This window comes from Lemur catta, chromosome 11, assembly GCF_020740605.2.
Source record: "Lemur catta isolate mLemCat1 chromosome 11, mLemCat1.pri, whole genome shotgun sequence".
Taxonomy (NCBI): domain Eukaryota; kingdom Metazoa; phylum Chordata; class Mammalia; order Primates; family Lemuridae; genus Lemur; species Lemur catta.
Window position 1 is genome coordinate 87,759,754 of NC_059138.1, and position 12,963 is coordinate 87,772,716.

A 12,963-nucleotide genomic window follows, 5' to 3' on the forward strand; every position below is an offset into this window, starting at 1 on the left:
TGGGGAGCCTCTGCCCATGATGGATCTCGCCGCCTGGCATCCACCCAGCCTCTGGGGAATTAGGTCCCTCTTGTGCCTGGGAGGTGCTAGGCAGACACGCCCAACTCCCAGCCTCACCTGCCAGTGGCCTGGGGTGATGGCTGCACTTGGGAGTCTGCTGGCCCCAGGTGGTGGCTGAGCCCAACCCCTCCTCCCATCCTTCCTGCCCCTTAGGCCTCTCGCTTTTCTTACCAGGGCTTCCTGGTCTCTTTCCCGTGGAAATGGCAGTCCCCCGAAAGTCCCCCTCCCAGGCTGTGGAAGCCCCAAGAGTCTGGGGTGTTGCTGGCTTTGAGACCCCCTGTGGTCTTGTCTGTCCCATCCAGGATGTGAGGCTCAAGGTGCCACCCCGGGGGCTACAGGGACAGCAGAGGAGCACCCATCCTTTGAAGGAAGCTGACAGAGAAGTGGTGTCCTGTCTGTGGTCCTTGCTCCACAGGGAGGGCTGGGTCACTCGGCCTCTTCTCCCTAAGTAGCCTCAAGTACACTGATTCTAGAACATGGTTACCAAATGGCTCTGAAGCTTCAGGGTCAGCCCAGGGGCTTGTCCAGAGTGCAAGTTTCTGGGGTGGTTGTAGCACTGGCTCAGCTGCCTGATGATGAGCGATGCGCACTGGGCTCCTGCCCCTGGTGACATGGGCCTGGGGGGATAGCTGTACCCCTAGTCCCTGGAGTCCCCACAACTAATGGTGGGGGTGAGCAGGGCAGGCCCCAGAGGCCAGGCCTGTGGAGCCAGCCTGAGAGCCTGGCGTGCCTGGCCACACTTGACTCCAGGCAGTGCTAGGAGGTGCCTTTATTGCCCAAGCCCACCCCTCACTTGGCCTTGCCCTGGGCAGCCACAGCCTCCATGGCCTTCCGCACAGTCTCCTCGTCACCCAGGAACTGCATGGGCTTGGTGGGCTTCAGTGCCTGGTCCAGCTCATACACAATGGGGATCCCCGTGGGCAGGTTCAGCTCCATGATAGCCTCGTCCGACATCCCTGGACAGGAAGAACAGGTGTCCTTAGCCCCTTTGCCCCCCGCCTGTCCATACAGCAGATGCCGTGACCTTTCTGGGCTGCAGAGCCAGTCCACCTGGCAGCAGCCCTACCAGCCCTGAGAGTAAAGCCACAGAAATGTACCAACTGGTCAAGGCAAAGCTGAGTTGGGCCAAGAGCCTAAGAAATAGCCGGTGGCAAATCAAACAGAGACCTGTCCCTGCCTGAATGGCTGTGACTTGAGGTGGTGCCATCCCCAAACTCCTCAGTCCAGGGTGAACCCTGGCCAGACTGAAGTTGAGGGTTAGGAAAAACAGCCATTTGGTTTCCAGGGTGTTCTCAATTCTAGACATCCTGAGCAGAAGAGATGAGGAATGGGGCTGGAGGAAGGACAGGGAGACAGGCCTGCCGAGGAGCTGGGGGGGCCATGCTGGGTGGAAACCCGACCCTGCCAGCCTCCTGCAGCCCCTGTGCTGGGAATAGCAGCTCGACCTTTGGTGTTCACGCCACCCCACCCCCTCGGTGCAGGAGGGCTTAAGAGGATGTTCTCTGGGGGAAGAGGGACACCCTGACTCCCATAGAAATCCCATCGCATTCATCGTGGTGCATCCCCTTCCCCCAGGCCAGGCTGTGAGAGGCACATGGGGCCAGTGAAGCCCCCAGAAGGGAGAGGCAGCAGGGCCAGGGCCGGGCGTCTGCGGGTAGAGCTGGCAGACCTGGCGCTGGCTGGCTGCCCATCAGCCCTCAGGAGCAAGAGGTTTGGGGCACACCCTGCTCCCTTCTTGCCTTTCCAGGATCCCAGCAAGCTTGAAGGTCATTTAGATGCTAAACTTAGACGGCCCTGGCGTCTGGGGATCCTAAGAGGTGGAGGCGCCGGGTGCTGTGGTGGGGCCTCCCCAGGCTGTTGCCCCAGGCCCATTTCTCAGCCCTTGCTTTTTAGTGGGGGCATCTGGCCACTCTATAGCTCTTTTGAGTGGTCTTGCCTTTGCCTGGAGAGGGTGTGGGGAGGAGGGTGGTGGGGGTGTGTACAGGGGTTCTAGCCCCACGTCAAGAGGCAGTGCCAGGAGGAGCCAGGGAGCTGCTGCCGCCCCAGCGGCTGAAGCGGCTTGCCCAGGATCCCACCGTAAACCAGGACTTGGAGCCCGATGCTCTGTGGTGGGGCCCTCTTTTTCCTAGCTGGGTGTCCTTAGGCCAGATTCCACCCGCAGAGCCGGCCCCACCTCTGACCGCAGCGAGCTGCCTCCCAGGGAGCCAGGCCGAGGGTGGGCCCGGTCAGTGCTGTGCAGACTTTTCACCCACAGCCTGCAGAAAGACGCAGGTACGTGGTGTCCCACACAGAAAGGAAGCAAAAGCTTCACAAAACTTTTTAAAGTCGTTTCTCAACTCTCCCCCGATTAGTGGACAGTTTGAAAACCCCATCTCTGGAAGGCTGCCTCGACCAGGCGGTGGGAACTTCTGCTAAAATAAGAAGTCAGGGCTGTCAGCCCTCCTGCGGCCGCCTGCACAGCCCTGCCCCTCCCCGGGGAGGGCCTCACCGTCCAAGTGCTTGACGATGCCCCGCAGGCTGTTCCCATGGGCCGCGATGAGCACTCTCTTGCCGGCCTTGATCTGCGGAGCAATCTCCTCGTTCCAGAAGGGCAGGGCCCGGGCGATGGTGTCCTTGAGGCTCTCGCAGGTGGGCAGCTCCCCGGGCTTCAGGCCCGCGTACCGACGTTCCTGGGGACACAGGAACACAGCTGTTCCCTCCCTAGACAGCTGGCCCCCCACCCCAGCTCCCGACCCCGCAGCCTCCCAGAGGCCTTCCCTGTGGCAGCCCACCTTGCTGATGGCGTTGTAGTAGGGGTGCTTCTCATCCATGGGGGGCGGCGGGATGTCGAAGGAGCGCCTCCAGATCTTCACCTGCTCCTCCCCGTGCTTGGCGGCTGTCTCTGCCTTGTTGAGGCCCGTGAGGCCCCCGTAGTGCCGCTCGTTGAGACGCCAGGTGCGTATCACGGGCAGCCACATCTGGTCCGTGCCGTCCAGGATGGCCCAGAGGGTGCGGATGGCCCTCTTCAGCACCGATGTGTAGCAGATGTCAAACTCCATCTTGGCGTCCTTGATGGCTTTGGCTCCCCGCTTGGCCTCCTCGGCCCCCTTCTCACTCAGCTCTGCATCGAACCAGCCACAGAAACGGTTTTCCTGGTTCCATGTGCTCTCACCGTGCCGGACCATCACAAGGCGGTGGTGGGTGGCCATGGTGGCAGCAGGGACCACGGGGGCTCTGGACGGGGACAGCTACTCTCCGGCACCCCCAGCTTTATAACAGTCTCTCCCCTGCCCCCACCCCTGCTAACTGCCAATCAGCATTCTAGGCCTGACAGGCGGCAGGTGGCCAGTAGAAAAGCTGCTGGCAGAAGGGGGCTGCCGGCCAAGGAGCTGTACCTAAAATAGCCCCTGGCCTGGGCTCAGGTGGCACGTCCGTAACCAGCCCAGAGCTTGGGCTGGATGGGGCTGCTGAGCAGGGCTGGGGAAGGCAGGGGCAGGAACAGGAGGCGGGGGCTCTCCAGGGGCAGACTCCTTTAGGTTGGGACTCTCGGTGGCCCCATCAGCCCTTCCCACTCAGGCACAAAAAAAATCCCAACCCCTTTCTCCTGGTCACTCAACACAACTGGGGACAAGCCTGCATCTCACTAAGGAAACTAGTGCGTTAAGGGAAGCCAAGGGGTGTGTGACACATAGGCATGTGTGTAGGTCTGTGTTGTCTGTCCAGACAGACACACGTCTGTTGTGTGTGCACATGTGCATGCATACATCACACACCTGTGCTGTGTGCACATGTGTACTTGTGTGTCTGCATTGTGTCTGTTGTATTCATGTAAGCGCACATGCATGTATGCATTGTCTACAGTGCACACATGTTGTGTGTACACATGTGCACATGCATACATGTGGGTTGCCAAGAGGGTCCTCCCCCCCTATGGTTTTGCGCTGTTGTCTGGAGTAGAGGGCTGTGTATTGGTGGGGGCCTTCCTCAGACATCCTGACCCCCTCCCTGGCTTCCTGGCAGGCTCTCTCCGCTCCAGCCCTGCCCACAGGCTGGTCCCTGCAGGAGCCTGTGACTGGCGGCCAGGCTGGGACAGAGGAGCAGACCACAGCTTTGGGGAGAAAGGAGGTCTGGCTTTGTGGGAGAGGCTAACAGGCAGCAGTGTGGGTAAGGCACTGGGGCTGAGCTGGGTTTCTGTGACATCCAGGAGGAAAGGGTCCCCTTCTTTTCTGTGGGGTCCCTGCGTCAAGTTCTTGTCCACATCTGCCATAGACTCTCACCCTACCTGTCCTTGCCTAAGCCATAGCTCATTCCTCCCAGCTGAAACCACCTTGATAAAAAGAAATCCAAGATTTAAGCCCCGGAGGGGCCCTCCCACCTTCTGGGGACAGGTTTAAGGAGTGTCACAGGTACTGATTGTTAGGGACATGCTCGACTTAGACTTAGCACGCATGCCCGAACAGAGGCTGAAGCGGGTGGGGCGGGGTGGTGTGGAGTCAAGTCTAGGCCCAGGACTTCTGCATTGAGGCTGGGGACAAAAGCCACTGGGGCAGAGGTGGGAGGAGACGATGCGGAGTGGAGTCGCAGCTGCGGCCCTCACGAGGGGGCCCTGGGCAGACCCCTGGGCATAGGTCCTGTCCAGGGCCTCCCACCTCCTCCCTCTCTACCCCAGTGGCCTCACCGTCACCTGTCATGCTCTGATAATAGAAGAGGGCAGGTGGGAGGCCAGCAGAGGGGCTGGCCACCACTCTGAGACCTGGATGTGAAAGTGCAAGATGCCCTCAACGCATCTCCCTCCCATCCCTGCTGGCCCAGCTGGAGACAGGCTCCCCATTTGGGGAACACAAGGCTGAGGCTCTGCACCCCAAGTCTGGCACGAGAGTCCCAGTGGACCAAGTTGGGAGAACTTCCTGTGGGCTGGGGAGACCCCGAGGCTGGCAGATGGAACCCACCCCGCTAGCAGTGCCACAGGCAGGTCTCCCTGCTACAAATCTATCCTGATTGAAGCCAGGTCTCCTGATCTACTTTTTGTCCTCTTGACCATCCGAGTTGACTCACTGGCTCAACTAAATGTGACTGAGGGTCAGGCCTTGGGGCCCAGCAGGGACCACACAGGAAGCCCATGTTCCAGTGGGGAGAGGGGCCACACCTGCAGCAAAGCAAGCCCACTGCAGACAGCACCCGGTGCTAGGAAGGAAGGGACACAGCGGGCTGGGGAGAGAGCAGCTACTTTCAGGCAGGGGGACGTGAGGCCAGGGACTGTCCCTCGGGTGACATTTGAGTGGAAACAGCAGAATGCAAAGGACTCAGCTATGATGAGTCCTACGAGGAGAGCAGTCTGGCAGACGGCCAGCAAAGACCAAAGCCCTGAAACAGCAAAGAGCCTGTGGGTGGTGGCCATTCGGGGTGCATGGCAGAGAGGTGGGCTTTGTGTCCTGACACAGTGGTCACTGGAGAGTTTGAAGCGTGGTCATATTTTAAAAATCACTTGCAGCTGTGTAGAGGCAGTAGAAGCCGAATGCCCCAGGGGAGGTGACAGCTTTGGGTCAGGTGAGAACAGGGCTGCTCAGCCTGGGCTGGGTGCAGAAGGGGTGGCAGGGAGCCCCGAGACTGGAGAGATGCCAGCTTCACTGCCGACCCAGCAAGGAATATCGAGAAGGCAGGGGGAGCCCAGGGAAGAGCTCGGGGCTGGGGAACTGAGCCCCAGCTTCAGAGCCTTGGCTCTGGCTTGGCTCTTTGCCTCTCTGCTGTGCAAGGGCTTTCCAGAATGGGGGCACAGCAGTGGGAAAAGCCAGGCCCCGCCCTGGGGGCCTCCATGCAGGAAGGCGTGGCACTGTGGGCAGTGACGAGGCTGCCGAGCGAACAGGATGGTCTCCCTCGACCACCACCAATCCTGGACAGACGCAGGGGCAGCCCAAAGGAGACCAGATTCAAAGTTCCATGGAACAGTGGGGCGGTTACCATTTTTTTCTTCCAGTATTGCCCAGCCTGGACACAAAGGCAGCTTGAAACCTGAAGCGCACCCAGTGGGGACACAAAGGACTCCAGGAGAAAGTATGTCCGGGAAACAGAAAATGAAGTCCTTACGAATCAGAAAGTTGAAAGAATCCCCCTCCCTTTTTCCTCTCTTCCCCATCCCAGCTCCTGGGCCACAGAGGTAGTAGCACCAGTGACAGTGACGGCAGCATCTGCCAGGCAGGCACCTGAAACTTGAGAGGGAGCCCTACCCTCTACCTGGAGGAGCCATGGCCCCAAGAACAGGGGACAACCACCTGTTGGGGCTCCTCTCCCTGCCCTTCTGCACTGGGCCCCGGATGCAGCTGGAGGAAGTGTGCAGCAGGCCGGGGAAGAGGAAGCCTCGGATTTCTGGCTGGAGGTCTCGGAAGGGAGGCCCCAGGGAACTGTCAAGTGTCAGGGAGAGTAGAGAGGGAAATGGCGGAGTGACCCAACAGAGTGACATGTGAATTTGTGGGCTTGCTGCTGAGCTGCGCACATGGGGTCTGACCCTAGATGCACAGGTCCAGGTCCCAGACTGACCAATGCAGACACAGGACTAATCTGACTAGTGGTGCAATCGCTTTAAACAATCAACATTCTGTTTAGGGTTTACACAAGGTCCAGAGTCTCAATATAATATGCAAAATATCCAAGATATAATCCAAAATAACCCAGAGTATGAAAACCAGGAAAATCTCAACATGGAAGAAAAAGCAATCAACAGATGCCCACACTAAGATGACTCACATATTGAAATGATCAGATACAGACTTTAAAGCAGCTATTTATAACCAGCCTTCAAAAAGTATTGAACATTCTTAAAATGAAGACAGAAATTATCAGGTAAGAAACAGAAGATATAATGGGGAACAAAACAGTAATTTTAGAACTGAAAAATAACAAAAAAAAAAATTTTTTTTTTTTTTTTTGGAGACAGAATCTTGCTCTATTGCCCAGGCTAGAGGGCTGTGGCATCAGCTTAGCTCACAGCAACCTCAAACTCCTGGGCTCAAGTGATCCTCCTGCCTCAGCCTCCCAAGTAGCTGGGACTACAGGCATGCGCCACCATGCCTGGATAATTTTTTCTACATATTTTTAGTTGTCCAGATCATTTCTTTCTATTTTTTTTTTTTTAGTAGAGACAGAGTCTCACTCTTGCTCAGGCTGGTCTTGAACTCCTGAGCTCAAACGATCCGCCAGCCTCGGCCTCCCAGAGTGCTAGGATTACAGGCGTGAGCCACCGCACCCGGCCATAACCAAAATTTAAAATCCGCTGGATGGGAGTAATAGTAGAATGGAAATAACAAAGGATAGAGTCAGTAGATGATAGTTTGGAAAAAGATAAAAACTTACAAATCAAGAAGCACAGTGCAGCACAATTCACAATTGCAAAGATGTGGAAACAACCCAAGTGCCCAATCAATACATGAGTGGATTAATAAAATATGGTATACGTATACCATGGAGTACTACTCCGCTATAAGAAACAATGGTGATATAGCACCTCTTGTATTTTCCTGGTTAGAACTGGAACCCATTCGACTAAGTGAAGTATCCCAAAAATGGAAAAATAAGCACCACATGTACCCACCATCAAATTGGTTTCACTGATCATCACCTAAGAGCACATTTAGGAATAACATTAATCGGGTGTCAGGCAGATGTGGGGGGGAGGAGATGAGTGTATACATACATACATGAGTGTGATGCGCACCGTCTAGGCAATGGACACGCTTGAAGCTCTGATTGGGGGGGAGGGGGGATAGGCAATATACATAACCTAAACTTTGTACCCCCATAATATGCTGAAATAAAAAATAAAAAAATTTTTAAAAAGTAAATAAAAAAGACAAAAAAGAGCAAAACACCAACAAACCATCATTGCAGAAGGAAAAGACTTAGTGTTACTACACGAAATCATTGTTTTTTCCCCTTGATTCTATTCAGGTAATTTGCATGACTGAAAATTTTTTTTTTTTGAGAGAGTTTTGCTTTGCTGTTGCCCAGGCTAGAGTGAGTGCCATGGCGTCAGCCTAGCTCACAGCAACCTCAAACTCCTGGACTTAAGCAATCCTACTGCCTCAGCCTCCTGAGTAGCTGGGACGACAGGCATGTGTCACCATGCCTGGCTAATTTTTTCTATATATATTTTAGTTGGCCAGATAATTTCTTTCTATTTTTAGTAGAGATGGGGTCTTGCTCTTGCTCAGGCTGGTCTCGAACTCCTGACCTCGAGCAATCCACCTGCCTTGGCCTCCCAGAGTGCTAGGATTACAGGTGTGAGCCACCACGCCCGGCCTGAAATAATTCTTTATGTAATTCTTAGAGACTTGTGCTAAGTGCCAGGAATAAGATAAATATAAACAAAGATGAAAGCATTTGGGAATAACACTAACCAGGTGTTGGGCAGATGTGGGGGGGAGGGGATGGGTGTATACCTACATAATGAGTACGATGCGCACTGTCTGGGGAATGGACATGCTTGAAGCTCTGACTTGGGGGCGTGGGGCGGGGCATGGGTAATATACATAACCTAAACTTTTGTACCCCCATAATATGCTGAAATAAAAAAAAAATCTTAAAAGAAAAAAAAATAATAAAATAACAAGGAAAAAAAAAGATAGAAGGATGCAGACTTGCCATCAGAGAGCTTTGCAGGCCGGGCGAGGTGGCTCACACCTGTAATCCTAGCACTCTGGGAGGCCAAGGCCGGTGGATTGCTCGAGGTCAGGAGTTCGAGACCAGCCTCAGCAAGAGCGAGACCTCGTCTCTACTAAAAATAGAAAGAAATTATCTGGCCAACTAAAATATATATATAGAAAAAATTAGCCAGGCATGGTGGCGCATACCTGTAGTCCCAGGTACTGGGGAGGCTGAGGCAGTAGGATCACTGAAGCCCAAGAGTTTGAGGTTGCTGTGAGCTAGGCTGACGCCACAGCACTCACTCTAGCCCGGGCAACACAGCGAGACTCTGTCTCAAAAAAAAAAAAAAAAAACAAACAGAGAGCTTTGTAGTCTTTGTTCTCTAAATCAAAGGACTAACTCTAAAGAGGATAGAAAAATTTAGAAAAAGAAAAAAATAAAGAGCTGGTAGCAGTGGCTGATGCCTGTAATACTAGCATTTTGGGAGGCTGAGGCAGGAGGATCACTTGAGGCCAGGAGTTTGAGGTTGCTGTGAGCTAGGCTGACGCCACAGCACTCTAGCCTGGGCAGTAGAGCGAGACTCTGTTAAAAAAAAAATAAAAGAAGCACAGTGAACTACACAAACAGGATAAATCAACCACAACAAAAACCCAAGCCTGGAATCATCATAAAGAAACTTCTGAAGGCCAGGTGTGGTGGCTCACACCTGTAATCCTAGCACTCTGGGAGGCTGAGGCAGGAGGATCGCTTGAGGCCAGGAGTTCAAGACTAGCTTGGGCAATAGCAAGACCTTGTCTCTACAAAAAAAAAAAAAAAAAAAAAGGCCAGGCACGGTGGCTCATGCCTGTAATGCTAGCCCTGTGGGAGGCCGAGGCGGGTGGATCGCTCGAGGTCAGGAGTTTGAGACCGGCCTGAGTGAGACCCCGTCTCTACTAAAAATAGAGGTAGATTATCTGGACAACTAAAAGTATATATAGAAAAAATTAGCTGGGCATGGTGGCACATGTCTGTAGTCCCAGCTACTTGGGAGGCTGAGGCAGTAGGATCGCTTAAGCCCAGGAGTTTGAGGTTGCTGTGAGCTAGGCTGATGCCACGGCACTCACTCTAGCCCAGGCAACAAAGTGAGACTCTGTCTCAAAAAAAAAAAAAAAAAAAAAAAACTTCTGCAAACTAAAGACCTAGACAAACTCTAAGATCAGCTAGAGAAAAATGATACATTTCATGTAGAGGAACAACTGTTTGAAAGGGTATGGATATCTCACCAGAAAACATGGAGGCCAGAGGAAGGGGAACAACATTTCAACAATGTTGAAATAACTGTCACCCAAGAATTCTATATCCAGCAAAAATACTCTTTAGGAATGAAGGTAAAATAAAGACATTCTCAAATGAAGGCAAACTAAGAGAATCATAACCAACGCATCTAATCCAAAAGAAATGTTAAGGCAAGTTATTCAAACAGATGAGAAATGATACAAAGGGAAAACTCAAAACATTGGGAATGCAGGAAGAACAACATAAATGGTAAAAATCTACGTAAATATGAGACTATTCTTCACTTCCTTAAGATATATATAATGGCTGAAATAAAAGGTATGACGTTGTCTGATGGAGGCTGCAATGTATGTAGATGTAATACAACTATAACATGAGGGGAGAAGGGAAAAGGGACCTGTGTGGTGAGGTAAGACATTAATTCTAAATCCATTGTAAAAGTATGTATATTACAACCCCTAGAACAGCTACATATGTGCATATTTTAAAATTTTAATTATTTTTACTTTTTTTTTTTTTTAGACACAGGGTCTTGCTCTGTTGTCCAGGCTGGAGTACAGCAGCACAATCATAGCTTAATGTAACCTTGAACTCCTGGGCTCAAGTGATCCTTCTACCTCAGCCTCCTAAGTAGCTGGGAGCTAATTTTTAAAATTTTTTTTTGTAGAGACAAGGTCTCACTATGTTGCCCAAGCTGGTCTTGAACTCTTGGCCTCAAGTGATCCTCCCACCTCAGCCTCCCAAGGTGCTGGGATTATAGGCATGAGCCACTGTGCCTGGCCTCTGTGTGTGTGTACGTATATGTATAGAGAGGGAGAGGGAGAGATAGGGTAAAAAAAAAAGGAAGAAATAAAAAACAATACAATGGTATATCTAAACCCAAGCATTTCAATAGTTGCATTAAATGTAAATGTCTTATAATACCAATTAAAAGATTATCAGTTTGTATTTTAAAAAATAACCTAATTCTGTGCTGTCTCTAAGAAATTCATGTTAAATATAATGGGATATACACAGGTTAAAGTAGAAGGCAACAACTCATTCTATGAGGACAATATTACCCTGATACCAAACCCAGACAAAGAAACCACAAGAAAACTACAGACCAATAATGCAAAATTTGAGAGTCCAGGGGGAAAAAAACCTCACACTACGGTTAACTGATTTTCAACAAGGGTACCAAAAGCATTCAACGGGGAAAGGATAGTATGTTTAACAAACGGTACTGGGACAACTGGATTTCCACAGACAAAACAATGAAGTCGGACCCCTACCTCCCATCTATATAAATAAAATGAACTCATTTAAGAAAAAAAATTGGCCAGGCCAGCTCACACCTGTAATCCTAGCACTGTGGGAGGCCAAGGTGGGATGATCCCTTGAGGTCAGGAGTTTAAGGTTACAGGAGTTATCATGATTCCACTGCGCTCTAGCCAGGGCAACAGAGTGAGATTCTGTCTCAAACAAACAAAAAAACCTCAAAATGAATCAATACCTAAATGTAAGAACAAAAACTATAAACTTCTTAGAAGAAAACTCAGGGGTAAACTAAGGCAACGGTTTCTTAAACATGACATAAAAAGCATAAGCAACCAAAGAAAAAAATAGATACATTAGACCTCATGAAAATTAAGAGTTTTTAAGCTAAAAAAGACACCATTAAGAAAGTAAAGAGGATGTGAGGACGATAATGGCTGTGGTATCTGTCAGTCTAGGGTTGATGTGGCTGATCTGGCTGGCTAGGTGGGCGTCCCCTTCCTCCCTCACTGTTCCATGTGCTTCCCTCCTGAAGCTGCACGGTTGGTCAAAGAGGACGACCTTCCCCAATAGAGGAGAACTGTTCTTCAGTCAAGGGTATATGAGTAGCTGTGTTCACCTCCTAAAACCTCCAAGCTCTCAAGAAAGTAAAGAAAAAACTCACAGAATGGGGAAAAAAATTTGCAAAGTATTTATCTGACTGAGTGTCTAGAATCCAGAATATATAAAGAAATCTTATAACGCAATGAAAAGGCAAATAACCCAGTTGAGAAATGGGCAAAGGACATGAATAGACAATTCTCCTAAAAAGAAATGGCCAATAAGAAAATGAAAAAATGCTCAGCATTACTAGTCATGAGGGAATGCAAATCAAAACCATAAGGAGATATCACTTTCCATCTACTAGGATGGCTATGACTATCGACAGACAATAACAAGTACTGGTGAGGATGTGAAGAAATTGGAACCTTCATACACTACTGGTGGGAATCATAAAATGACGCAGCTGCTTTGCAAAAGTCTGGCAGTTCCTCAAAAAGTTAAAGAGTTACCATATGACCTGTTAATTCTACTCCCAAAAGAATTAAAACATATGTCCACACAAAAACTTGTACACAAATGTTCATAGCAGCATTATTCATGACAGCCCAAAAGTGAAAGCAACCTGAATCTCCATCAACTGATGAACGGATAAATAAAATGTGGTACATCCACATGACAGATCATTATTCACACATAAAAAGGAATGAAGTACTGACTCATTCTACAACAGGATGAACCTTTGAAAATGTAATGGTAAGTGAAAGCAGCCAGACACAAAAGACCACACACTGTATAATACTCTCTATGGAATGCCCAGAATGGGACAATCTATAATGAATGAAACGCAGTAGATTAGTGGTTGCCTGGGGCTGGGTGTGGGGGGATAGTATAGGGAGGTTGGCGGATGACAGCTAATGGGTACAGGGTTTCCTTCCAGAGGTAATGAAAATTCTAAAATTGATTGTGGTGATGGTTGCACAACTATAAATATATGAGAAATCACTGAATTGTAGACTTTAAATGGGTGAATTATATCTCAATAAAGCTGTTAAAAAAATAGTAAAAAGGCTGGGCATGGTGGCTCATGCCGGCAATCCCAGCAATTTGGGAGGATCGCTTGAGGCTAGGAGGTGAGGTTACAGTGAGCTATGATCATGCCACTGTACTCCAGCCTGGGTGACAGAGTAAGACATTGTCTCTTAAAAAAAAAGA

At 50.4% G+C, this 12,963-nt stretch overlaps 1 protein-coding gene across 1 annotated transcript; it reads right to left on the reverse strand.

Annotated features, from left to right (window-relative positions):
* Positions 1-811: 811 nt before the first annotated feature.
* Positions 812-4,500, reverse strand: PGAM2 (phosphoglycerate mutase 2). Its single transcript, XM_045564775.1, has 3 exons — positions 2,832-4,500; positions 2,549-2,729; positions 812-1,016 (listed from the first exon to the last, which is right to left on the reverse strand). Exons 1-3 carry the CDS (start codon positions 3,246-3,248, stop codon positions 850-852), a joined length of 765 nt encoding a protein of 254 aa, XP_045420731.1. The 5' UTR covers positions 3,249-4,500; the 3' UTR covers positions 812-849.
* Between the last annotated feature and the right edge of the window lie 8,463 nt (positions 4,501-12,963).